At 42.6% G+C, this 25,147-nt stretch overlaps 1 protein-coding gene across 1 annotated transcript in view; it reads left to right on the forward strand.

The window, feature by feature from the left end:
* Positions 1 to 602: 602 nt before the first annotated feature.
* CPNE8 (copine 8) overlaps positions 603 to 25,147 on the forward strand; it is a 68,635-nt gene continuing 44,090 nt past the window's right edge. Inside the window, exon 1 of the mRNA XM_056847228.1 lies at positions 603 to 808. Coding sequence (XP_056703206.1) covers positions 675 to 808 — 134 coding nt within the window. The 5' untranslated portion in view covers positions 603 to 674. The remainder of the gene's footprint in view (positions 809 to 25,147) is intronic.

Consider the following 25,147-nt stretch of genomic DNA (forward strand, 5'->3'; position numbering starts at 1 on the left):
CCAATCGCCGCCCAAGCAATGAAGGCAACTCTGAGAAGCTTTGACGTTGTGGCCGGCACGGGCGCCAGCCGTAAAAAAGGACGTTGAACCGACATGAAAAAGTGTCTGTGTGTGTGTGTGAGGGTACTCCCCAAAATAACCGCCCTCTCCTTTTGAACGGCTCCCAAGCTCCAACGAAGTTTGAGAGGAAGCCACGCCTATTCCTACGCGGCCGGGAGGGGGGAGCCGCCTCGCGCCGCTAGGGGCCGAACCGTTAGAAGCGTTTGCCCCGTTCGACTGATCGCCCAGAGTGGTCCGTTAAAGGGGAGGGGGGGGAGGAGGAAGAGGGTCACACGCACGAGTTCTGCTTGGGCGGTGACGTCACAGCACCACACACACACACACACACACACACACACACACACACACACAGTTCGCTTCTTCGCCTTGTTCCATCGCCCCCCCCCCGCCACGCTCTTCCTCCCCCCCCGGTCGGTCAGTCAGTCAGTTGTTGGTTGTTTTCTCGCTTTCTCCAAACCTTCCCTCCCTGCTTCGCCTGACCACCCGCTTGCTTTGCTTTCACTCTCTCTCTCTCCTCCGCTCGGGTGCTTGACCCAGGGAAATTCCCTTAGCGCCACCTCTTCCCTCCCCTTTCCTCTTTTCGCTTCCTCCCCCCCCCCCGCCTTTCTGCCCCCATGTTCGGTCCGGACAAACTGTTGGGGCAGCTGTCCAAGCTGGACAGATACGGGAATATGGCGACCGTGGGGGATTTTAACCCGCTCAGCGCCAGCATCCCCGCGACGAAGGTGGAGGTGTCGGTGTCGTGCAGGTGAGAAATGGACGGTGGGGGGCTCTGCTGGGAAGGGGGCAGGTTCTCTCTCCCCGCCCCTGACAGTTGTCCTGCTTGAAAAGTCCCTTTAGGGGGATGAGCAAGAAGTGGCAGCCAGGTCGGAGTGGTGCTTTTTGAGGCACTTTTAGGGTTGGAGATAGGTGTGGACGAAACCCGTGTTGTTTATTTCCTGGTGTGTGTCTAGGGGTCGGGTCAAGTGTGGTGGAGTAATGAAATCCCTCCCAGCTGTGATGCCCCTATGCTATCCCCCTCCCCCCATACAGTAGGGTCCAGGCACATGAAATTCCTTCCTCCCCCCCCCCCATGGTAGGAGTAGAAAATCATCACCACCCACTAGAGTGCAGAAATTAAACAGTAGTCTTGGGAAAGCTTGTTCTGGAATGCAATTACTGCTCTTCTTTTAAGGTGCGGAAAGACTCCCCCCCTTTTTTTTTTGGCTGAAAAATCATGGGTATAGAAGCTTAGGGTATATGAAATTAGTGCGATTTTCAACACTGCTCTCTTATTTCTGTTGGAAGTTGTGTGGTGTGTGTGTGTGTATGAAATCTCTTTCCTGGATGCAACCGTGAATTGTGTGTATGGTTCTCTGAAATGAACCACAATAAAAACACATCATTTAATATGACGGATGAATGGCTGGAAGGAGAGGGAGAGAGGGAAAAACAGGAATTTACAAATATTGGCAATTAGAGTGTTATCCCTCCCCCCTCCCCTGGTCTCCTGAAAGTGTCGGATCTCCCTTTTGCCCCCATGTTGAAAAGTTATGAAATGTCTTTCGTCTGTGCAGAAAACCCACACCGCCTCCCTGCCTTTTGGCATTTGCTTTCACTGGGTGTAGTAAGATGTGAGTTCCCCCTGGAATTGTTCCACCTGTGTTGTCCCTCTGGTGATATAATTTACCTTCTCATGCTTCCCTGGGTTTATCTGTGGATGTGAAATTTTTCTTTTTACTCTACTCAGCAGGAGAGCACCAGACATTCCTTCTGTTGACAATTGTTCTCTATATGTATGCTAGGCAGAAACTGCTTTGCTCTCTTCTGCCCCATTTGTTCTTATTGTATGTGAGTGAGGATTTGAATATGAAATCACTCTGTGCATCTCCATAAAGGCAATTTCTACACGAGTGAAGAGAACCGAATTTATTTTGGTGGTCACTTCTGTTGTTAGATGGGACCAGACTCTTTCTTTCTGTAGTGGATTAGGAAGGGAAATCCTGTCTTTTGTGAGTGAGGGAATGGGATCCAAGTCTAAAGTAGCCCTTTTTGACTCTGGTATCCCCGTTGTGTAATGCTCAAGGGTAGTCAAAATCCTTTTTTTTCCTAGGGTCTTTTATTTTAGGAGTTTCCCCACCCACTGGGTATGGAGCAGTACTGTAGAGATTTATTCCTAGTGTCTTTGCCCAATATGAGAAATTTTCTTTTGTTTTAGGAATAGGTCAGTTGAGAATCTGTAAATCTGAGTACAAAACAGCTTCATATTCAGCGTCTTTAGTGTCAGCCCGCTGTTACCAGAAGTAAATGGTAGAGAAATGTTGACTTAATTCGCTCAGTGCAAACACAGGAAGAGCCGTGTGTGTGTTACTGTTGTTTACTTATGGAGACAAAGACGATAGCGATCAGATTTCTTAATCACATTTTATCCTGAAAATTTGATTTGAAATTAGCCGAATTAACCAGTCTGGTATCTTTCCACTGCCACCCTTTCTCCTGCACCACAAAATTTTTGCTAGTTGAAAGGGTTGTTTTGTGAGTGGGTGTTGATGTTTAAAGGAATGGAATATGTAAATAAAGGGAAAGGTGGGGGGAGAAAAAAAGTGTATAGTGAATATTAGCAGCTGAAGTCGGCATTATCTGCTGGTTACTGCTGCCAACTTTATTTTATAGGAAGCTATATAGAAGCTCAGGTGATTGTAATAATTTAGCTTTGTTGTATAGCTCATGCTTGGAGAAAAAAGAAATTCTATGAACACTCATATTCTTTATGCTCAGGAACATGGGAACCCTCTTCCCTGTTAGACATACTGCCTCTAGATTCAGTGGTTTGATCCTTGATTCTGGAATGATTGGTTGGGGAACAGTTCTTTTTAAAATCTTTAGTAAATTTTCAGAGGCTTTTGCTACCAAGAAAATCAGATGGAAACAATACTGCTCCTTTTCCTAAAGTATGCTTTCTATCTCATAACATTTTTTAATGTCACACTAGTTTGTAAAATATCTGTCTGAAACAGCAGATTGTAGGTGTTTGCGATAATCAGTGGATAAATGTCATACAAATTTAGGAACCTGTGCCTGTTATTGACAAAACGTAGTATGATCCAGATTATGCTAGATGTCTGGAGCCAGGTTTGTCAGGGAAGTAAAGTCTCTCTGCTGATGGAAGATAACAGTGTGTCTTGCGTACAACATAGTACCCTTGGTTGTTTACTGTGCTGAAGTACATTATGCTGTGGAGAATTTTGTGCCTTTCTCAGAGATGTCTACATATGAAGAAGGAATATTAGGCAGTTCAGACATGCTAATGTAGGGCTGGAAGAATAGGCAGCGCATGATAAGAAACTTATGCTATTGAAATGAATGACTAGGAATTATCACTTTTATTCAGCTCCTTGCACATCTGATGATTCAAATATTGTGAAAGTCTATGAATCTGAATTAATGGTCCAGACTAGGGGTGTGCTTTCAGATATGCTGAACCAGAAAAAGGCAAAAAAAATGCAGACCTGCCTGCAGGCGCATCATGCGTACCTCTCGCTGATGGTGCACTGGTGGCAACCCAACGACATTCTGGGTGGGGGTGGGAAGACCAGTGCTAGGCAGGGTGAGGGCCGATGGGCTGGATATCGCAAGGTTCTGCTCCATTCCGAGATTCTTGACAAGGCGCACACTCCGGACAACATTTCTGCCTCCATCGACAGAGAGCGGACTGGGTAGGCAGGGACATCAACATGGGCTTCATGGTGACTGATGGCATCTCAAACATCAGGGCAGTGGCCACGAAATCAGGCCTGAAGCTGATTTACTGTGTGGCCCACCTTCTCCACTTCATGGTTAAGCATGCCTTGGGTCTGGGGTCTGCAAAGAATCCCAGGCTAAACCCTGCAACTCATGGCTTCTGGCTTCTCCTCCAGAAATGCTGGCATCTCACAGGTCACTTCTCATGCAATGTGAAGGACACCCATCTGCTGTGTGAGAAGCAGGCGCTGACTGGCGTGTCAGAGCACCACCTGTTTGGCGATGTCAGTATTCGCTGGAACTCCATCTTTGCCATGCTTGAGCATTTGGTGGAGCAGAAGGGAGCCCTCCATGCCTTGTTTCATGAGACCAAGGTGGTGCAGAAAGAGAGGCTGCTCAGCCCGGATGAGTAGTTAAAGGTCCTTAAGCCCTTTAAGGACTATACGCAGCTGCTCTTGTCTGACATGGCAATGTTAGCTCTGGTCATCCCCATGATCCCCATATGGCTTGTGAGAACTTTGCCATGTGTCTGGAGCCAGCAGAAGGATGTGAAGACTTACTTCCAGCAGTGTGCGTGCTGGTGTGGAGGCTGCAAGATGGTGTGGCATCCTGCCTTGAGCCTCTCACCCAGAAAGTCTACATGTTGACGATCATGTGTAACCCGTGAATCAAGGGCAGGATCGCCGAGTGGGCCAGGGAGCTTGTGCATTGGAGAGATAAGCTCTCCCAGTGTGCCAAGCGCATGTAAGCCCAAAGTGGCATGTTGCCAGGAGAAGCGCAGGTGGGAGTCGAAAGCAGCTCCTCTGCTGTTTGTCGCTTACTTCCCCTGCTACGCAGCATCCCTCCCCCGAGCAACCGCCGAGATGACCTTGGAGATGGAGCTCATCGGGCAGGCACTCGGCCTCTCTGGGAGGACAAGGCACATGAGAGAGAATACAGTGGCTGCAGTTGTGAAGGTGTACCTTGCAGAGCCCTATGAGTTGCAGTCCATGAATCTGCTGAAGTACTGGGCCATGAAGGAGTTAGTCTGGCCAGACCTCTCCCACAGAGGCTCCTCTCTTGCCCTCTGATGAGCATGCATAGTGAGAGCAGTTTTTTACATTTGAGCAACATTGTCAGCCCACATTGCTCATGCTTGCTCCCCTGGAATGCTGAGCAGTTGGTCTTCCTCAAGATCAACATGGCTGTATTCAACTATCCAAAGTTCTGAACTTTGGGGTTAACTGAAGTGAGCACATGCTTGTGCCTGCATCCCCTCAGAGTCTGTCTGGGTGAAACACTCTTCCCAAAATAAAGTCAGAAGAAAGAAGGGGCAGGGGAGTTTCCCAGTTTGATTGGCGGTCCACTCCCCAATCCTTGATGCCATTCTGAATCCACCTGCCTCCACCAAACCCTAGTGGATGTGTGGCACAGGGGGATGTTGGAGGTGATACTTGGCTCACACAGTCCTTGGCCAGCCACCCCAAACCGAAATTACATGCTGAGAATAATGCAGCTGCACCAGAACTGTTCTTCATCTTGTTGGAGATGAAAGGGACGTATTAGGATAGGGACCAGTGTGTCAAACAGAAATCAGCAGAACCTACAGGACTGCCACAGATAAATTGAGGTAATCAGAATGTGTTTCTGCCTAACATTCTTCTTTGCAGGGGTGGGAAGTGGGAAGAGGCGAGCCAGTGATGGAAGACAGCCACAGCACCAAAGGTTCAACCTCTGAGGCTGTGATGGTGTGCAAGACTGCAGAAAGAGGAGGATCAGGGTGCACACAGAACCCCTTCCTCTCACTTTCTGAGGTCTTCCTCTCACTTTCTGAGGTACCTTTGTTGCTAGTGTGCTTGGGTTTTGCTAGGCACCTGCACAATGGATTGGCTTGCGGCTTTGGGCTGGCAAAAATGCCCCCAAACCTTCAGCTACCTGGCATTGTGTGGTTGGACATGGGATCTGTCTGTTAGGCTTGCACTGCCAGAGTGTGCCTGAGATTGCTGGGCACCTGCACATTGGCTTGGCTTGCAGCTTTGTATGGGCTGGCAAAAGTGATTTTCCTGTGTCGTGTTTGTAGTTTTTTGACATTGGTTCTGTTAGGCGTCACAATGCGTTTGTTTGTGGTTCTACTGGATTGGTTTCTGGTTTGGTTCTGTTGGGCTTGTGCTGATTCTTGGGGTGACGGGCATTGACCTGTGGTGCTTGCTCATTGCTTGCCTCTTTTCTTTCCCCCTAGAGGAAAAAAAGGCTGTATTTTTCCTCTTGGAAACAATGGGACCCTGGGAAAATGTTTTGCTGCAATTTCATTTAATGGGAGATTTTTGCAGGGCTCTGCCCCCCCTCCCCCCGTTTTCAAGGTAGAGGCACCATATTTGCAGCACAGCTGCTGGTGACTCTCCTCAAAAGAACCCCCATGTTTGGTGAAGTTTGGGACAGGGTTCCAATTCTGTGGGCACCCAAATGTAGGAAAACTGGGTGCCTGTATGATGGGACCCCTGTCCCAAACTTCACCAAACTTGGGGGTTCTTCTGAGGAGTGTCACCAGCAGCTGTGCTCCAAGTTTGGTGCCTCTGCCTTGAAAATAGCCCACCCAGAGCCATTGGAGCAAACCATTCCCCCAGCCCCCACCTTGAAGTCAATGATGGGAACTTTTCCCCACGGATGCTCAGGTGTGACATTGGCCCATTAAAGTCTATGGGAAATTTTGCGGGGTTCTGGAGGAGCTGTTTTTCAAGGTAGAGGCACCAAATTTGCAGCATAGCTGCAGGGAACTCTCCTTAAAAGAACCCCCAAGTTTGGGTCAGGGCAGAACATTTTGTGGGCTCCCAAAGGGGGTGCCCCATTTATCCAGTGGTGTTTTCAATTGTTTCCAATGTAATAGGACACCATGACCCAAACTTCACCAAACTCGGGGGTTCTTCTAAAGAGAGTCACCTGCAACTATGATGCAAATTTGGTACCTCTACCTTGAAAAACAGCCCCCAGTCCCCCACAATTCCCCACAGACTTTAATGGAGCCGAAAAATTTCAGATAGCAAAAAAACAAAAACAAACCATACCCATTTACCAATATTCAGCTTTTTCCGGCTTTTCTGAAAATTATTTGGGTCAATAAACCCAATACAAAAAAAACTGAGGGGGGCGGGAATGGTGTACACCCTTAGTCTAGACTTGTGGAATGTACTGATGGCTATTGTAAATTAATTTGTTCTTGCTGTTAAATGTTTAGGATGTAGCATACTACCTACTGAACTAGCAAAGAGTATTGGGAAAATTGGTTCAACACTGGTGCCATGGAATGTTTCTAAATGTGACAAATACAAGGGATATAAGCAACTTGCTTTCAGTTCAGAAGTTCAATTAGCGTTCATGAAGGCATTTTCTGCCCAGATAGAATTTATCACCCTTCTCCTTACCTTCTTTCTTATCTTCTGTGGTTTATTATTCTTCCTGTTTTCTGCTTGTTGGGCATGGAATAAAAGGTGTTGAATATGATGGATCCTGTGTCAGTTGATTGAGTTACAATATGGACGTATACGAAATGTAACTTAAGTTGCTTCCTTACTAGTTCGTCTACCTGCAGCTGATGTTGGATTCTTGATAATAATGAAGTAAACATATGATGTCATTGTCAGATGGTTGCATTCCAGTATTTCCTTGTTGTCCTCCCATTTATTTAAAGAACTGGTTTTTGTGTATTTGTTTGCAGGGACTTTTCTAACTTGTTCTGCTGTGTGTACTTCTTAGCCTGTCCCCTGAGGCAGCTCTGAGACTGGTCACAGAGGTTGATGATGCATGATTGCACAGGCAACAAATTCCCTATTCCTATTTGCTCAACAGTATGGACATCTTCCATACACTCTTGACTGCAGTGGGGTGTGAGGAATGAAGAGTTTTCTTGGGCGCCTCATGAATTGACCTCTCCTTTGGATCACTGATACCCATCCACACTTGCCACTTTTGCCTGGCCCATGCTCTATGACCAGAGAGAGTATTTGCAAGGGGAAAGCCCTGCTTGTTCCTTCCATCCTCAGCATCTGCCTTTCCAAAAAGACGGGAGTGGTGCTGGAGCTAGTGAGTGCTAGCAGCCCATTTAGAGCACATGTTGCTTGATCTGTTGAGCATACTTGATCTATTTTACGGTCACCATATCTACATCTCTCATTGTTTGCACCACCTAGGTATGCTGTAAACTTCAATACAAACATGACTGCCTGGCAAAACTTACCTTATTTATTTGTTCGTTGCTCCACTACTGCAATCAGATACATGATGATTTCTGGTTGAATTGCTTTTGTTGGTCTTTGTCAAAGTTTATGTTGAGCAACTTTGAACCTTAGCAGCAAGCACCTATTCCACAGGAACAAATTGTTTCACCTTTGGTCCTTGCAGTTAGAATCATAGACTCATAAAGTTGGAAGGGACCACCAGGGTCATCTAGTCCAACCCCCTGCACAACACAGGAAATTCACAGCTACCTCCCCCCCACACCCCCAGTGACCCCTACTCCATGCCCAGAAGGTGGCCAAGATGCCCTCCCTCTCATGATTTGTCTAAGGTCATAGAATCAGCATTGCTGACAGATGGCCATGTACGGTAACCTCTGCTTAAAAACCTCCAGGGAAGGAGCGCTTACCACCTCCTGAGGAAGCCTGTTCCACTGAGGAATCACGCTAACTGTTAGAAAATTCTTCCTAATGTCTAGACGGAGTGTTAACTTCTTAATGTCTAGTTCCGAGTATTAACTTCTGAACTGCTTGCCATGGTGACCATTTTAAAACTTCTTTTTTGAAATTGTTGCTATTATACCATTTCTACCATTAATATCCTTAGTATTTTGGTTTAATAGTGTAAATCTGTTCAAACTGGGAAAGAAATTATGAAAGTATTTTTTTATTTAATCAAACAGATTGGGAAGCAAATTAATACACATAAGGAGCAGACACTATAGGCATACAGACATATTAATAGTAAGTCTCAATTCAAACAAATTGTTTTAAATATTTGCTTCTTGGCTGACGTGTGTGGGGATTGCTGCAAAAACAACAACAATAAATGACCTGCTAGCACTTCTCTCTCTGTGTGTTTGGTTAAGTTGGGGAAGTGTATGTTACCCAAACTGTACCCAGAGAAGGTGAAATTAGCTTTAAAAGGGTTCTGGAAAGGAATAATGCGAGACATTGTAGTCTCTATGTACGTGGGTAGATCTCGATTGGGGTATCCCAACATAAAATTATGAAGAAAGAGGAATGGGCTGTTAGCACCTGAGAACTGATTCCCTAAGCAATTAAACATGCCTACACACACACACCAGCAAAAAGGTGCATTTTATAAAAGAAAGAGGGAAATTGGGAGGTTTTAGGGATGAGAAATACAACCTTAAATCCAGAGCTTGAGGCTTGCAGAGGTCTGGGTGTAGATGCAGCCGAGAACCAAGGAGCAGAGCGAGGAGCTGGCAAAGCAAGGCGGAAACGCCTGCAGAGTGCAGCAGGGGTTCTCAGAAGTAGAGGTGTGCATTTGGTAAACCCGAACCAGAAAATAATCTGAAAAATATCTTTTCTTTATTTGGGAGGGGGGGGGGTTATCGGTAAAAAAATATTGGTGGAAATACAAGGAGTAGAAAAAGAGGATCTGTATAATTCCCAATTTTGGGGGCATTATTTGGGGCTGCTTTGGCCCCTCTGCCATTTCCCGCCTCCCCTCCTCACTCGCCTCTTACTTACCTGCGGACTGAGATCAGATCTGTGCTGCCTGCCGGCTGGATGCAAAAGCCATCAAGCAGTGCCACTCTGAACCCCGAGGGGATCAGATCCTCCTCAATGAGGTGGGAACTGGCAAGCAGCACTGATCTGAAGCCCGGTGGGATCACATGCGCGCTCTCTGCTGGCTCCTGCCTCCTCCTGGAGGAGGGAGCCAGCAAGCAGCAGGGATCTGAACTTCCAAGGGGCACATAACTGAATGCTGGGCTCCTTAGAGCCCACATATTTTTGGGGTTCAGTTTTAATCAACCTCAAAAATTTGAACTTTTTGAAATTCAGCTTTTCAGATTTTTCAAAAAATTCTGGGTTCATTGAACCCAAACCCAAAAAATACTTGTGGGGGGGGAGAGCTGCATGTTCCTACTCAGAAGGAAACCAGAGTTCTGACCAGCAGAGATCTGGACTGGAGATCCGAGGAACAATTTGCTGGGTTTGAGGTCCTTCTTTTATGGACAGAAGAACCCCAGGTAGGTAAGGGTTTGTCCATTCTGGCTTTATATAGGGCCAAGATGAAAAGTTTAAATCTCACTGGACTGGTTTAAACTTAACTGCTGTCAAACATCAGCAGGAAAAATTGGGGCAAATACCTTGATTAGGCTATTGTGAGCCAAATCTCCATGGGCACAAAGAGCCTGGGTAAGGTAACATGATTAATATAATTTAATTAAGTTGAAGTGAGCTAGATCTGCATGGACCCAAAAGTCTGGGTGAGGCACATAACTCCTGAAACAGGGCAGAGCAAATTAATGACTTGAGTAACCTTCTTGATTGAGTAAAAAAAGGAAGAAGAGGAACCAAGCGTTGGTTAATGAAACAGCAACATCTTTGACATTCTTACCATTATTCATCCCTTAATACTGCATAAATAACTGTACTCACAAATAAGGTAACATAAACAATGTAGTTTTCAACATTAAAATTCAGGTTTATGAGAGAAAAAGGAATTTTAATCTAAGTTGATGAATTCTTCTATGATCCAAGTTAATGGTTGTGCAAAAAAATATTTTGGGCCCAATTTTCTTCGGGAAACCTGAAATAAGCTCAATACCCACACTGGCAAATATGGCCATTCGGCTTATTTTACTTCCATAGCAGGTAGAATGGTGCTTAGGCATCTGCTGATTACTAGGGGAAAAGCAGGAAAAATGAGTGTTTGCTTGGAAAAATTCTTGACAAATTTTAGTTCACATTATAGGTCAAAACTAGCACAGTTTCTCAGGTCAAAGATGGGTGGTGGAATATTTGAGGAATTTCTGCACTCTTTAACATACTTGATTTGAGTTTGGCTTCTTGTTAGAAGAACCATTCATAACCTCAGGAAAGTATATTTATGATTGCAGAATGCAAGCTTTTTATATTAGCTTTGCTTCCTTAGTTGAAAGTCTCTTCACTCCCTGCATCACTGTTGCAGATCGCTGAACAGTTTTCTCTACCTGTTGTATACTTTACTGGTCTGACTGAGTGTATTAATAAATTTGATTTGATTTGACCTGTTGTATACTGTATTAATTTACTCACCAATGTCTTGTCCTGCACTGGTTGTGGGTGTTAGTAAATTCATCATACAGTTTCATTGAAAGAATGTTTAATCCCCCAAATGCAACAGTGTTTAATCTTATTAGATTGTGCTGGATGTGGACAGTAAGGTAATGAAAATTTAGAAAATACTCCCAAATTTCCACAAAGACAAAATAGACACAGTGATTTAACAGGTCAGAAAATCAAAAACAAGAATAGTCCTAGGAGTTGGAGTGTGTATTAAATGCTCTGGGAACTGTCCATGTGTGCTTTTACGATGCACATTATGATTTTAGAATTTTAATAATAAAAAGTACAGGTGTGTAAATAGCCATTTGTCTGGTTACCAGTAGTGAATAATAGTGCTCTTCAGGGAATCAATAAACAGTGGAGGGCATTAAACTAGGTTTTCCTTTGTTCTAGGTCACAAATGACAGTGGCCTGAATTCTGTTTCTTAAGAATATGTTTCATTTAATTTACTAGTGCTTATTTCTGAGCAGTAATGTAGGTTTTCTGGACACATAATATTTGTTTCTACAAAACCTTCCATTGACCTAAATAAGTTTATCTTATTCTCAGAAAACAAATTCACAGTGGGTAGCCATGTTAGTCTGTTTGCAGTAATCAAAAAGGGCAAGAGTCCAGTAGCACCTTAAAGACTAACAAAAATATTTTTCTGGTAGGGTATGAGCTTTCGTGAGCCACAGCTCACTTCATCTGAAGAAGTGAGCTGTGGCTCACGAAAGCTCATACCCTACCAGAAAATATTTTTGTTAGTCTTTAAGGTGCTATTGGACTCTTGCCCTTTTTGACTTCAGAAAACAAAGTTTTAGAATGTATCTCATGTTAATTTTATGTCTCAACAAATAGTTGAACCAAAATATTTGATTAGGAAAAATAATAAACCAGGCATGGTTTAAATGTTCAAATAAATCCAGATATTGTGTGGAAATTATTTTTAATGGAATAATACTTCTAAAAATGTGAATACAGTATTGTGTATATTTCCTTGACATTATTAAATTTAAGGGGGAGAACCAAAGGCCCTGAAAACTGCTGGCACACAAATTTTAGGACACTCAAAGTGTTATAAATAAATTCTGGGGATCAAAAGGGAAGTTGATCAGGCTTTCCTTCTGAACCTCAGCAATTTTTACAGGGTCTTTATCGAGCTTCAGGTTCACTGAGAGAAATAAGCCAGAGACTCAGTGTTCAAGAAAGCAAAATACAGTGCGTTTTGAATCAGTCTCCAAGAAATATGTTCCCTGGGGCCTAGCCAATTTGGGAATAAAATTGACTGGTCAGGAGAACTGTAGCAAAGGAGATTTTTGCCCTGTATTTCACAGCCCTGATCTTTATACCCCTACTTTCTGGGTCTTGCAGGCATTTCACCACTCTATGGAGCAGTCATGAGGGTCTTGTGACATGTCCTCATGGGATGATCTTATCTCCCATCCTTTAGTTTATGCAGCACAATTTCTTCTTGAAAACATTGCTGATACCCAGACTCTTAAGCCCTGTTTCTTTCTCTCTTCATCTTCTTCTGCTCTTGGAGGGGGGCTTCCATCCTTGGGCTGAGCCCTTTTAACCTGTTTGTAGATGCCAGTTTCTCTTATCCTCACCGATTTGGTGGTAGTCACCCATTGTTGGGCCTTATGTCCCCAATGCAGGTTCATTCCCCAAGCAGGCTTTCCCTTGGGTAAGGTGAGTGATTTATCAGTTACAGTTTTGCCAAAACAGCTGCCATCTCCTATGACACATTTTTTGCAGTCATAATTTGGCCTGAGTCCCCGATCTTGTGGGTACCCTTCCCTCAACAGACCCGCCTGTTGTACAGGCTTCTCGGATGGCACCTCCAGTTTGGACTGTGAGAACAGCAGTGAGCAAGAATAGCATGGTTTTGCAGTTTGCTTCAAAAGAGAAAATATATGTGTTTAGTAGGTTAAAAGTCTTTAATCTAAATCCTGATAAAACAAAAAGGGGCCTCTAGATAGATTTCCTATCTATCAAAAGCACTGTGCATGATATGCCTTGGGTGGTTTTCTAATCTGTCTCAACAAAATTTAACTCACTTCCACGAAGGTCTTTTGGCCATCACGGTTTCACTATCAGTTTCTGTAGCATTGCTTGCATTATTTGTTAGTTCCATATCTGTTTGGTGATTACAATATGAGAGACATATAAAAAGAATTATAGCTTTAGTTTTGTCTTGACCTGCATAGCAAATTAGGCACATTCCTAGCATGGTTTTATATTTTGGTTATTATATGTATTTGTGGTTTTATTTCCCTCCCCTACTGACTTACAAATCAATAAAACATGTACTCTCTCTCAATTCCAAAGAATAATCATCTGAAAAACTTAGTTACAACAACTATGAAACTCCCAAGTTTGCCTAGTATTGTATTGCCAATGGCATTCATTCATTGTTTTTTGAAAAAATGAATGCTTTGAAATTGAATTTTTTTCCATCCAACATATTTGCTTCTAAATATATACCCACTGGTTTGGGCAACATAACAGGTGTCTTGTAGATGTGTGTTAATAATGTTTGTTGATGTATTTTTTCCATCCAAATTAAAGTCATTGACAAAGGGTTGAAAGAGTATGAAACTGAAAGCTCAGAACCAGAACTTCTAAGGCTTCATTCAAATATTCTTCTTAGACTCTTTCAGATGGTAGGTACATGTTAGAATGTGGCATGCTATGAAAAGTGAATGAGACAAGCTAGTATATTACATAGAAGGCCAGGTTCATCTTTGTGGCTTCCATGCAGTCCCACATGGGACTGTGCATGCGCAGGCCAGCCACAGAGGGGATTTTTCTTAAGATTTCTAGCTCTTTCCATAGGCACTGTAGTGCTTCCCCCTCCCCTCTGGCACACACTGGCATTTTTTCAGCCAAATCAGCACGTGATAGAGGTGGGGAGAGTGCTCCTCCCTCAGTCATCTCTTCACCGTTGTGGAGAAAAGACCTTCCTAAGTGTAGCTCTTAGAGTTACCTCGGTTTTTGTCGGTAAGAGAGATGCTTTTGTTCAGATAATATGGCCCTCTTTAAGATAAAGAAGGGAGGAAGTTAGATACCTTGGGGGTGGGTTTTATTTTTTGATGCCCTCACACTCTGTATGGCCAACTTTAACACCATAATGGGCAGGTATCCCATGTTTTTCTGGGAGCACATTTCTTAATATCTTGACACCTTGGTGGACGATAAGAAAACCTTGGCAAAAGTAATACAAGCAGAGGGTTTTGAATTAGGAAAATAGCAGATAAATGCTGCCAGCATGTGGCGGATTTCATGAGTAGGGCTATGGCATCTGCTGTTGTAGCATGGTGACACTGCTGGTTATGCTCTACTGCTCTGCTCAAGGACACCAGAATAGAGGTTGAAGATTTACTCTTTGATGGCAGAAAGCTGTTCAGTGCCCAAATGGATGAGGTATTGGATAGAGTTCGCAAAAAGAAGCTCACTGCAAAGACTCTGGGCATTACTGGCTCAACCACCCGGGCCTTCAAACAGAAGTATTTCTCCAGGCACATTTCACAACCTCAACCTCAGAGGCCTTACAGATTTCAGCCCCAGCAGCAACAGGAGACCCCATTTAGGCCTCATTATGGGTCAGCACAACAGTCTAAGAAGCATCAGGAGCAGCAAAAGAAATAGCCCCCTAATTCCTCTAGAGTCTTTCCCCTGTCCTTTCAACTTTAATGCACAGTCCATTTGAACCTATGGCAACATGTGACCTTTCTTTGCTGTCATACAAGACAGCATTTTTATTTGCCATCACCTCTGCACGCTGTGTTGGGGAATCGAGGGCCCTCAGTTGTTCACCTCTCCCCTTTACTACGTTTCATGGGGATAAAGTAGTATTGCACATTAAAGTGGGTTTCCTCCCTAAAGTTGTCTCTAGTTTTCATATGTCCCATGACTTTGTTGTTCCAGTGTTTTTCCCTCACCTATGAGCCCAGAGGAACATAAGCTGCACACATTGGATGTAAGAAGGGCCTTGTCATTTTATTTGAACCACACCAAAGACTTCTGTAAATCAGATAATCTTCTGTCTGCTTCACTGAACCATAGAATGGGTGTACCACCATGACTGGGTAGTCTCAGCCATTAGACTAACTTAGTCATTGCCCAAGATAGACTGTCCCCTTCCAAGTAAGGACCACTTGGCCAGGGCTCAGGCTTCTTCAGCAGTATTTTTAGGGAGAGTCCTGGTGCTGAACATCTGTAAAGCAGCTACGTGGTCTTTGGCTTTGATATTTGTGAAGCATTATGCCATCAGTGTTGATTCCAGGAGTGATGTGGCTGTGGGGAAGGCAGTGTTGCAGTCTTTGTTTCACTAAGGATCTTACACCCTCCTCCTGTGGTAATTGCTATTCTCTTATGTGGAACTGCACAAAAGCCATGAAGAAGTACTTACATGTAACTTGTTCATCAGATGGTCCCCTGGGCAGGCACTCATTCCTCCCTTCCCCACTGTGGGATCCTCCACTGTGTTGGTCCTTCTCCACGGCTGTGAAGGGAGAACTGAGGGTGGAATGCTCTCCCTACCTTCACCACGTGCCAGTTTGGGTGGGGAAACGCCAGCAGGCATTGGGGAGAGCACTCCAGGACGCATGTGCGGTCCGTCCCATGTGTGCCAGCACAGAAGAAGACTTAATGAACAACAGTTACAGGTAAGTGCAACCATGTTTTAAAAGGAGTGGGCCATGTCATTTCCGGGTGTTTTTTTACACATTTAAACTGGATCTAAAGAACGTGAGAAAATTACATTAGAATTGTTGAAAACCTCCTCTGAAACTGCATATATCAGCTCTTTGCAACCAAAATTATATTCAAATAAGTGTGCTGGTCCTGTAACAATGTATTTTTCCTGTCCGTATTGTTGCTATACATTTTTGCTGTATTTCTGCTGCTCACTATTATATATTTTAGAAATTAAAGTGCCAATGCTGTTCATGCAGTGAGGGAATGTATTTTGCAAGTGGAACATGTAGCAGTCTCTTTCTCTTGATCACCAGTAATTAACTGCCTTTCCAAGGCTGCCAAACAGCCAAGATACTCCCTCTGTATATCTTTATTGCCTCAGTTGAGATTGACTTCAGATGGCCTGTATTGTGTGGGTTTTTTGATAAATTGCAGTTAAGCTGTTCCTCACTCTTTATTGCCTCAGGCTCAGGGCCAAATCCATATTGCACACAATTGTGTGTGAAACAGGACAAAAATAGTCAAGGGAAAGTTGCACACAATTGCATGCAACATGTAGTTTGACTTTGATTCCTAGGAATTGCCCTACTGTATAAAATCCATAAAGTGTTTAGTTCGTTTAAGGCTTAAATGCATACATGTTTTTGTCTTGAGCATTTGTCCTGTCTTATATATTGTCTTGAACCTTAAATAAAAGTTTATATTTATATATTCTTACTCAGAGTAGGAGGGTGTGCTTGACTGACGGGTGGTTCCTTCCACTGGGATCGAAGGGACAAAGCACAGCTTCCTTTGACCACCAGGGGGAGGCTCTGTTTCATAGTGCTCTTAAACCATCTTTCTGCTTCACAATGCTCCCAGACCACCTTTTTACTTCTGCTTTCTGCTGACCTCCTTCTCCTCCTCATTTCCTCACACTGAGTTAAAAAAGAACTGTTAAAGGTGCAACAATTGTGCCTTACTTCAGGTGATGGTCATGAGCCTATACTCTGAAGAAGCCTAAGAAAAAGCCTGTGATTCCTCAGTGGAGTGGGAAATTTTGCCAGGACAGAAAGTGGTTGGGACTTAGGGTAAGACCATAGCTCTCACAGCACTTATCGCTGAGACTAAATCTGAGGAGGTCTTGCAAGGTGCACCAGTAGCCGATATTTGTGCCAGGAGACAATTAGCACTATCTAGTGCAGGGCAGTTGTCATTGCTGCAGAACAGTAGGTTGAGTTGCCCCTCACCTGTGACCCCCTTTTACCTAACCCCCTGTGGGATAGGGAAATGTCACTTTCTACTTCACTGAGAGGTAAAAGAATGGTTATAGCATTTCATTGTCCAAGAATTGACCTCTAGACTGTCAGATGGACAAACAGGCTTCACGCTACAGAGGGAAAAAATGCTTCAGACAGAGCCCCTTCCTTCTGAATCTCTTTAAAGGAGCTCATGCAACTCAGGAATGACTTCAATATTCTTGCGCAGCCAGCAAGAACAAAAATATCATCCTGGCTGGCCAAGGGAGCTCAAAAGGCTGCTCAATCGAGAACCTTGTCTAGGTCATACTTGGGATATGGATCAGATGTAGGTGGCATGCTGCTTGAATCTGATGATTCACATTCTTTCTCAGACTGGGAAGAGAGGAAACTGCTTGTGGGGGAGTAGTCAACACAGGACGTGTCTGCTTCCTCAGAAGGATATTTCCTTTTAAATTACCAAAGTAATAAGAGTGCTATAGCTCTTTGATCCCCTCAGAGGAGAACCTTCAATCTGGGACCCAGAATATTCTTAACGGGGCCAGGAAAGGTATTTCCTAGTGGTAAAGGACTGGATTAAATATTTTCCTTCACAGATTATTTTATGCTCCCTGCCTGGTGCACTCAAATTATAACACTGAAATGCTCAAAGGTTATGTTCTTTTTGTAGCAGGGTGTTTTTTATTCTGGTTCCGTTGGTGGATATCTCACTGGCCACATCAGTTACCAGTGCAGAGATCCTGAAAGATGAAGAAGGGTCTTTAGGAGCCACATCAGACTGTAGCAGAATGATGTGTACATGTAAGGTACTGATGAGTATGATAGCCATGATCAAAAAGCAAGGGAAATGCATTCATAGGATAGAGGGAACAGCTTGGCTGCTATAGTCATAGTATACCAAAATCTGTGGCTAAACAGCTGGGTGGTGGATTCCTTGCCAGATCCCCTTTCAAAGTAAATGAGCTAAATCTAAATGATATCCATGTTGGAAAAGAGATTAAAGTGTTGCTGTGCCCATAGATGGGAATTTGAATGGAAAAAAATTCTGATTCAAATTTAAATATGTAAATAATGTCAACAAAAGAAGGCAGATACTCATAAAGCCTGGACCATGTACAAGCCCTGGGGTTTGTTCATGCTTCATATCCTATATTAGCCCATCTACTGTGACTGGTTTGTAGCAAAACAGCCCTGACAACTATAGGTAAACAGACTACCTATCCAGATGTGGGGTGGAAAATTTTCTCTGGCCGTGCCTGCTGCCTCTAGTAGGGAAAAACAATGTACAACATCTTTTCATTTTCACTGTTTATTCACAAAAAGCTCTCCTCAACTTTGGGCATGATTTCAGAAGATTGCTGATAAAATCCAAGCCTATCACTAAGTGTCACGTGGTCTCAACCCACCAGTTACTTTTCTGGAAGGCCCTGCAGAAATTTAGAGACACTTATCCATGGTACTGATGCCGCATATTCATGGGTTACTTCATAGAGTTTCTTCATTGGCCCTGGTATCTGACTTCTCCCACATTATCTCAGCCAGCAGGTACTGGATGCTGTCAACCACCTTCTCTTGAGAAGCATGTTCTGTTGCAAACAAAATTCTCAGGAGTGTATTCAGTATTTTTCAGTCCCAAAAATGAATGGAGAGTAGCAGGCAGTATTGGATCTTATATCAGTTATCACAAAATTTGAATGGAGATACTGAAGTGGAAGCCTTTAAACCAGTGGATTTCATGGTTTAGGGAGTACCTGACAATTTAACTTGCACATTCTGATTGTACCATCTAATAGAAAATTCCTCAGTTTCTCCCACTTCCTAGTCAAGTTTCTGTCTTTCAGTCTTACCTCTGCCTCAAGGCTCAGTACCTAGTTCATGGGTGCAGTGATAGCCTCTTAAAAAGTAAGGCATCAATATTAACCAATACTTGAATAGATGCCACTTGTGAGCTCTGTCTAGGACCAAGACAACTGGGATGTTGCAGTCACATTACAGGATCTTCATGAATACTGCTTAAAATTTATTTGGGATAAATCTTTTAATCCTATCAAAGTGTGTTCAGCACACATCAACAACAATAAATCAACCCAACTGGCTGAATTGTCAACATCTGGACCTGGCAGATGGGTCAGTGAAGCTGTCAGTATTCCAGGAGATAATATTGCTCTGGCCCCATAGACTTTTTACATCCCTCCCTGCAGAACTGACAAGATGATTCTTTACTCACTTTTGAGGCAGGTTAACTTGATGCTATGGTAACCCTGTGGCTTCCTGGGCTTCTACATGATTTTCCACTAGTTCATCTCATCCCCATGATCATCCTGAAGGTGAGATTGAAGACACAAGTGGCCCTGCACTAGCCAAGGAAGTGAAAGGCAGCATAAATTGCAAATTCTAGGTTCTTGTGTCCATATTTTAAAGGTATGCTATCAAAAGAAGCATGTATAATTACATAGAACCTTTTAAAGACCCTTTTCTGGATAGATTCTTGAATGCCTCTAAGCTTGTTTGTTTTTGAAGTTCTAAAAGTGTGTCTTAATTTAGTGTTTTGGCCATAATCAGTCATGCTTCTTTAATGTTCCCCTGTAATGCTTACCCTTGCTTGACTTGGTATGATAAAGGTTTTTGTCATGCTAGTTTGACTTTCCCCCTCTGGAAATGTGCTTTCCTGCTTGCTTCATCCTATTAATTTCATGCTCTGTGGGGCTACAAAATATTATGTGGCAGCAAGAAAAGAATTAAGGTGTTACTACTTTAATTGATCTGCCTTAATGGAAGGTAACTTGAATTTAGGGAAGTTATTAATGTACGTGCAAGCAATAGCATAAATGCATCAGGGTTTTTGGAGAGTTCCCTCTTTTAGCTTCTTATACCAAATTGTTTTTCACATTGGTATTTTTTAAAAGTGCTGCCTAGACATTCACTGTGACTCGTTTTGATGAAGGGAAGGCATGCATATCTGTAGATCACAGCCTGTGTACTTCCACAAACAGAGTTTGTGTTCAAATCTCTAGTTTTCTGAAATAAGATTCCACATACAAAACTGTGAATCTTTTAGGTGCCGCTTCAAATGACACAGTTCTATTGTTAGATATTTTATTATACAAAGCAGGTGTATAGCCTAAAATTAAGAAGAGAAAAGACATAATGGTCTGTACTAAGAGTGACAACTTTTTGCCCTTCTGCATATGTTTTCATACCTATATGAAGATCTAGAAAAACATGACATTTCTAGGAGACAAGAAAAATGCTTAATTTTCAAGCAGCTGGGATTTTAAAATATTGCTTAGTGTCTTTATACTTATAAGGAAACCTTAGTATTTATAAAGGGACTATAGAAAATATGAAATTCAAGATAAATTTAGTAAGGCGACTAGCCTTATTTCCTCCCCTCCAGCTACCCTTCCCGCTCCTCCCAGAGCCTCTCCGATGATCAGCTGTTTTTCCCAATCAACTGTTGCGCGAGAGGCGGCAGGGCGCAGTTTGCAGCCTGTTTTGTTTTTGTTTCTTCCCTCCTTGCGGTGTTCGTCTGGGGCTGCTTTTTCCTCCACCACCCCAGTTGGAGCTGCCACACAAACTGGATGTACGTCATCACATAGATGATGCTGATCTCCACCCCCAACTCTGCCTCCCAAAACCTCCCACTGGTTGCAAGGAGGGACCTGGCAACCCTATGATACCTTTTGGCCTTAAATGGTTCCCCAGGCAGTTAAAAATATTGGGCCAGATGTTTACAACTAAAGTGATGGAGGTTTAAATGTAATGTTAAACTATTCTCAAACCAGTAATATTTAATGGCACACCAGTTTCACTGGTGATTGCAGAGAGAAAGAAGTTAGATGTTTGTGTACCTTCTCTTGCCCCAGGACATCCTGCCTATTAGTGTGCCTTAAGATCTGGAGGTGCTGATGCTAAATGGCAGGTCCACCCATGGACAGCCAGCTGCTATACACAGTCTAGTCCTAGATGAGAAGGCTGTCCTGGCTTGCATTACCAGGACCTGGTTGCATCAGGCAGGCAAGGTGAGCTAATCCCAATGATATCCTCTGTCTTGGGATCTTGGTATGACACCAGCCTAGATTTGATTAATAAAGAAGAAGAGGTCTATGGGAATTTCATCTTCTCCAGGTATCCTATCTGCCAGAGCTTCAGTTTGCATCTCAGGACACTACCAACAATATAAAGACCACTACCAACAATACAAAATATTGAAAATTAGATGAAATAATGAACATTAAAACAAAGTACACAAAAACTACATTTAAAAATTAATCTAAAAACACCTTATGTCCCCCTAGCAGGCTATTTCCCCTTTACCTTGGCTCAGGCTGCCTCCAAATCTGTCTGGAATAATTGGGGGGTTTTGCAACCTTGCCAGAAATTCAGGAAAGATTTTGCCTTCCCAGACAATACAATTCATGGGGTGACACTAGAATCCTTAGCTGTTAGAGGTTTTCTCCCCCCAAAAAAGAGGTTTTCTCCCCAGAAATCCTTAGTTCTCTGTTTTTTTTTTCATTACTGTTTCCACAAAGCACACTGTATTCAGAGATTGCTTAATGGCATGGTGTCCACTACAGCCGTTTTGCTCATGGCTAAACTCTTTGTGCAGCCTTTCCAATTATGGTCCTTGTCAAAATTCAGATCTGGTGTTCCCTCTCCCCACCATTTTTCTATATCTAGAAATGTTATAAAATCCCTTTTGTGTTGGTCCCAGGATGTTAATGTCTTGGCCGGCACTTCTTTTTGACTTAGATAACATGAAGTGATCCTTACCACTGAGCCTCTCTAATGGGATTGGGGAGGAAATGTGAAGGCCTAACTGTGCATGGCATTTGGTTACAAGGGGAGAAGAAGTTGTATATTAATGTTCTTGAATTGAGAGCCATAAGGTGGGTCAATGTGCAAGGGTGCTAACTCACTCACCCTCCAATGGCTACCAAAAAAACAAACCTTTACAGACAATAATGCTAAGGAATATGAGGCTCAGGGCTCAAAAGGCCTTAACATCAGATGAGACGGTACCAACAACAGCGACCATTGTGGGACTAAAATGGGCTGAGGGGGATACATATTGAAAAGACCCTTTAGGGAATTATTTAGACAACCTGTGAGAAAACACTGAACCTCCACCTTTGGGGAGATGACAGGCTGAAATGGCAGCCAAGTGCACCTTGATAGATGAGTGTGATAAACAGAATTCAAGGTCAACAAATGATCTAGAATAATAGATAAGGAGGCATGTGAAGGGGGATACCTGTTTAGATAAGGCCCAAATTGAGAAATGTTTCCATTTATTCATATAAGAACGCTTTATATACAACTTGTGAGACTGAACTAAGGCATCTTGGACTTTGAACACATTTTTATTTTGAGGGGAGGAGATAACACGTTTGAAAAATTAAATCCCTGGAATTAGCCCTTTGTATTTTATCTATGCCACTACCCTGATGCTGCTGACTCTGCTTTTCTTCTGTTGTCCACGCATTCCCACATCCCACATGCACTTGTTAAAATAAAATAATGCTTGAAAAAGTAAAAAAAAAAAAAGGTTGGCTCTAGTTGATTTGTTTCAGTACTTCAGAGGACATATGATGCTGCTGTATGAGGAGGCTTCTTCTGTGACATGTATGGTGATTACTCTGCATGCCTGATGTGGATGCATGTATAGAACTACTCTATAAAAATTTATGAAGAAACTCTTGTTGGTGTGAACATCAGAGCTTTCTTGCTAACAAGGAAGACCTAAGTCAGGCTAGCTCTTGTTAGGCGATTCCTTCTTGCATTGTGAATAAAGATCAGTTGCATATCAAAATATATTTTCATAAATCTGTTGTGATCAGTATTTTGATCCAATGTACCATACTACTAAGCTCATGACACAAAATATATTAAGATCAGTGTTTTTCAATCTTAAGGAACCCCTTTTCAGATCAACGTCTTTGTCATGGAAGTCCTGTATGAATGTCATACAACTTGTACATGATTCCAGGGTATGTTCTAGAGTGCATACTCACACAGGACACTGGCCAGGTACATTGACACTAAGCAGTTCCAACAATTTTGCTAACAGCAAACATGAACCAAAAAGAAAAAAATTCCAAAACAAACTAATATCTAGTCTCATTAAACACTGATGAGAAAAACGTCTTATAACATCCTCTGACTTCATCAGATATATTATTCCATGGACCCAGGGCAACTACAATAAAAGTTCTTCTCTTTGCAGTCAGAGTGTTGAAATCATGAAGTCTGCAAAATGGGGCCTGGTCTACCAAACAGAGAGTAGCACAGGAGCTTCTATATAGAGAGGCAGCTCCAGTAATTGCTGGAGACTTAATTGAGTTTAGGATATATGAGGAACCATTGTGGTTGACCTTACACTGCTTGAATATGCTCATGCACCACAGTATTAATCAAGAACAAGACACTGCATTTGATGAAGCAGTTGAAATAACTTCAAAAGCAGCCTTACAAAAACCATGCTAGTAATCCTTTCTGGAGGTCACAAAGCATGGTTCTGTGTAGAACTGGAGCACCTAAGACACTAGGTAATCCAAGAGCAAATCCACATGAGTATGCTTTGGCTTGGAAGCTTTTCAGATGGGAATGCCTACAACCCATCATTTGGAGGCATTCTAAACTGCTCAAAGGCTCACAGATTCCAAATCAACATGCCTTATTTATTTCATTTAAACCCCACCTTTAATCCCAATGGAGACACTCTCCTTCAATTTATCAGACAACCCTGTCAGGTAAGTTAGGCTGTGTGTGTGATTGGCCCAAGCCTCTATGACAGAGTGGGGATTCAAATCTTGGTCTCCTAAATCCTAGTCTGAAACTATAACCACCATACCAGCTTCCATTTTTCATTTATCCACTTTGAACCTGTTCTACCTAATCCGCTCAGTCATATCCTGAAAGCAATGGTTTAGCATAGAAACAGTAGCTTCTTGATGCTTGTTTAAAGAATGATAGAATTTAGTGTCATCAGTATATTGATGACTCACAACTCCAAAGTTCCAGATGAAAGTTTATAGAAACTTCACAAAAGTGTTCTATAACATGAGTGAATACATTGAGCTCTGTGTGACGTTGCATACCTTTACCAACTGAGCAGAATTAGTGACATTTGTAGGTAGTGCTTTTTCATAAACAAGTATATTTCTACAAATGAATTCACAGTGTCTATAAATGCATCACATAAGTTAGAACTTAATCTTGAACACTTTCACTCCGGAAATGGTTTCAAGAAGGAATCTCTTTCCCCCCTCAAAGTATAGAAAAATTAAAGGTATTGGTTTAGGAAATTTATTGTATGTTAAGTCTTTGATATGTAAACGAAGGAATAAAGTCAGAAGGACCTCATGTGGTGTTAGAAAAATGGCTAATTTGTCAAAAAATAATTTTAAATGTTTTGAAATTAATCTTAGTCACTACTTGCACATTTCTGGATCTCATGCAATTTGCCTAACAATTAAAGAGAGTTATATTATGGAAACTTCATTGAAAACCTATGCATACTGTGTAGCAGTGGCCAAAAAAATCAGACTGATAGAAGGACATGATCATACAGGAAATATTATAGTGCCATTTTACAGCTCCAGTAATGCATGAAATGGCATGGTCTTTATTCACTTGTAATTCATTACTCAAGATCATTCTGTCTTAAAAGAATCAAATTGATATGCACAGACAAGTCCTCCAATATGTTACGAATGTAGTTAAAAAAGCCTTACAAAAAGGTTTAAAATATAGGAGTACTTCTAGCCAACTTTGGTTCTCTAGCCGTAGCCCTTCCTTGTTTTGTGAGATCTGCTATGGAGATCTATGATCTGCTTACATCTAGGTTATATTACTGTAAGACACTATACATGGGGCTGCCTTGTGGCAAGCTAGGGTTCTGTCAAGTGCTGACTACTGGCAACATATCTTTGAATGATACTCAATAATTTCTCTACCTGCCTGTTATTTCCAGGTTCAATATCAATGGCTGATCTTATAGTGAAGCTTTAAATGGCCTGGTACTAGAATACCAGAAGATTTACTTTCTCATATATGAGCATGCTTGAATTCCAAAATTCTCATCATAGACCCTGCTTCATGTTCCCCCTGTCTGTGAATGTGAGATTGGTGGTTATGAAGTTTAGGGCCTCTTC

Source organism: Euleptes europaea, chromosome 3 (assembly GCF_029931775.1).
Source record: "Euleptes europaea isolate rEulEur1 chromosome 3, rEulEur1.hap1, whole genome shotgun sequence".
In the NCBI taxonomy this organism is placed as follows: Eukaryota; Metazoa; Chordata; class Lepidosauria; order Squamata; family Sphaerodactylidae; genus Euleptes; species Euleptes europaea.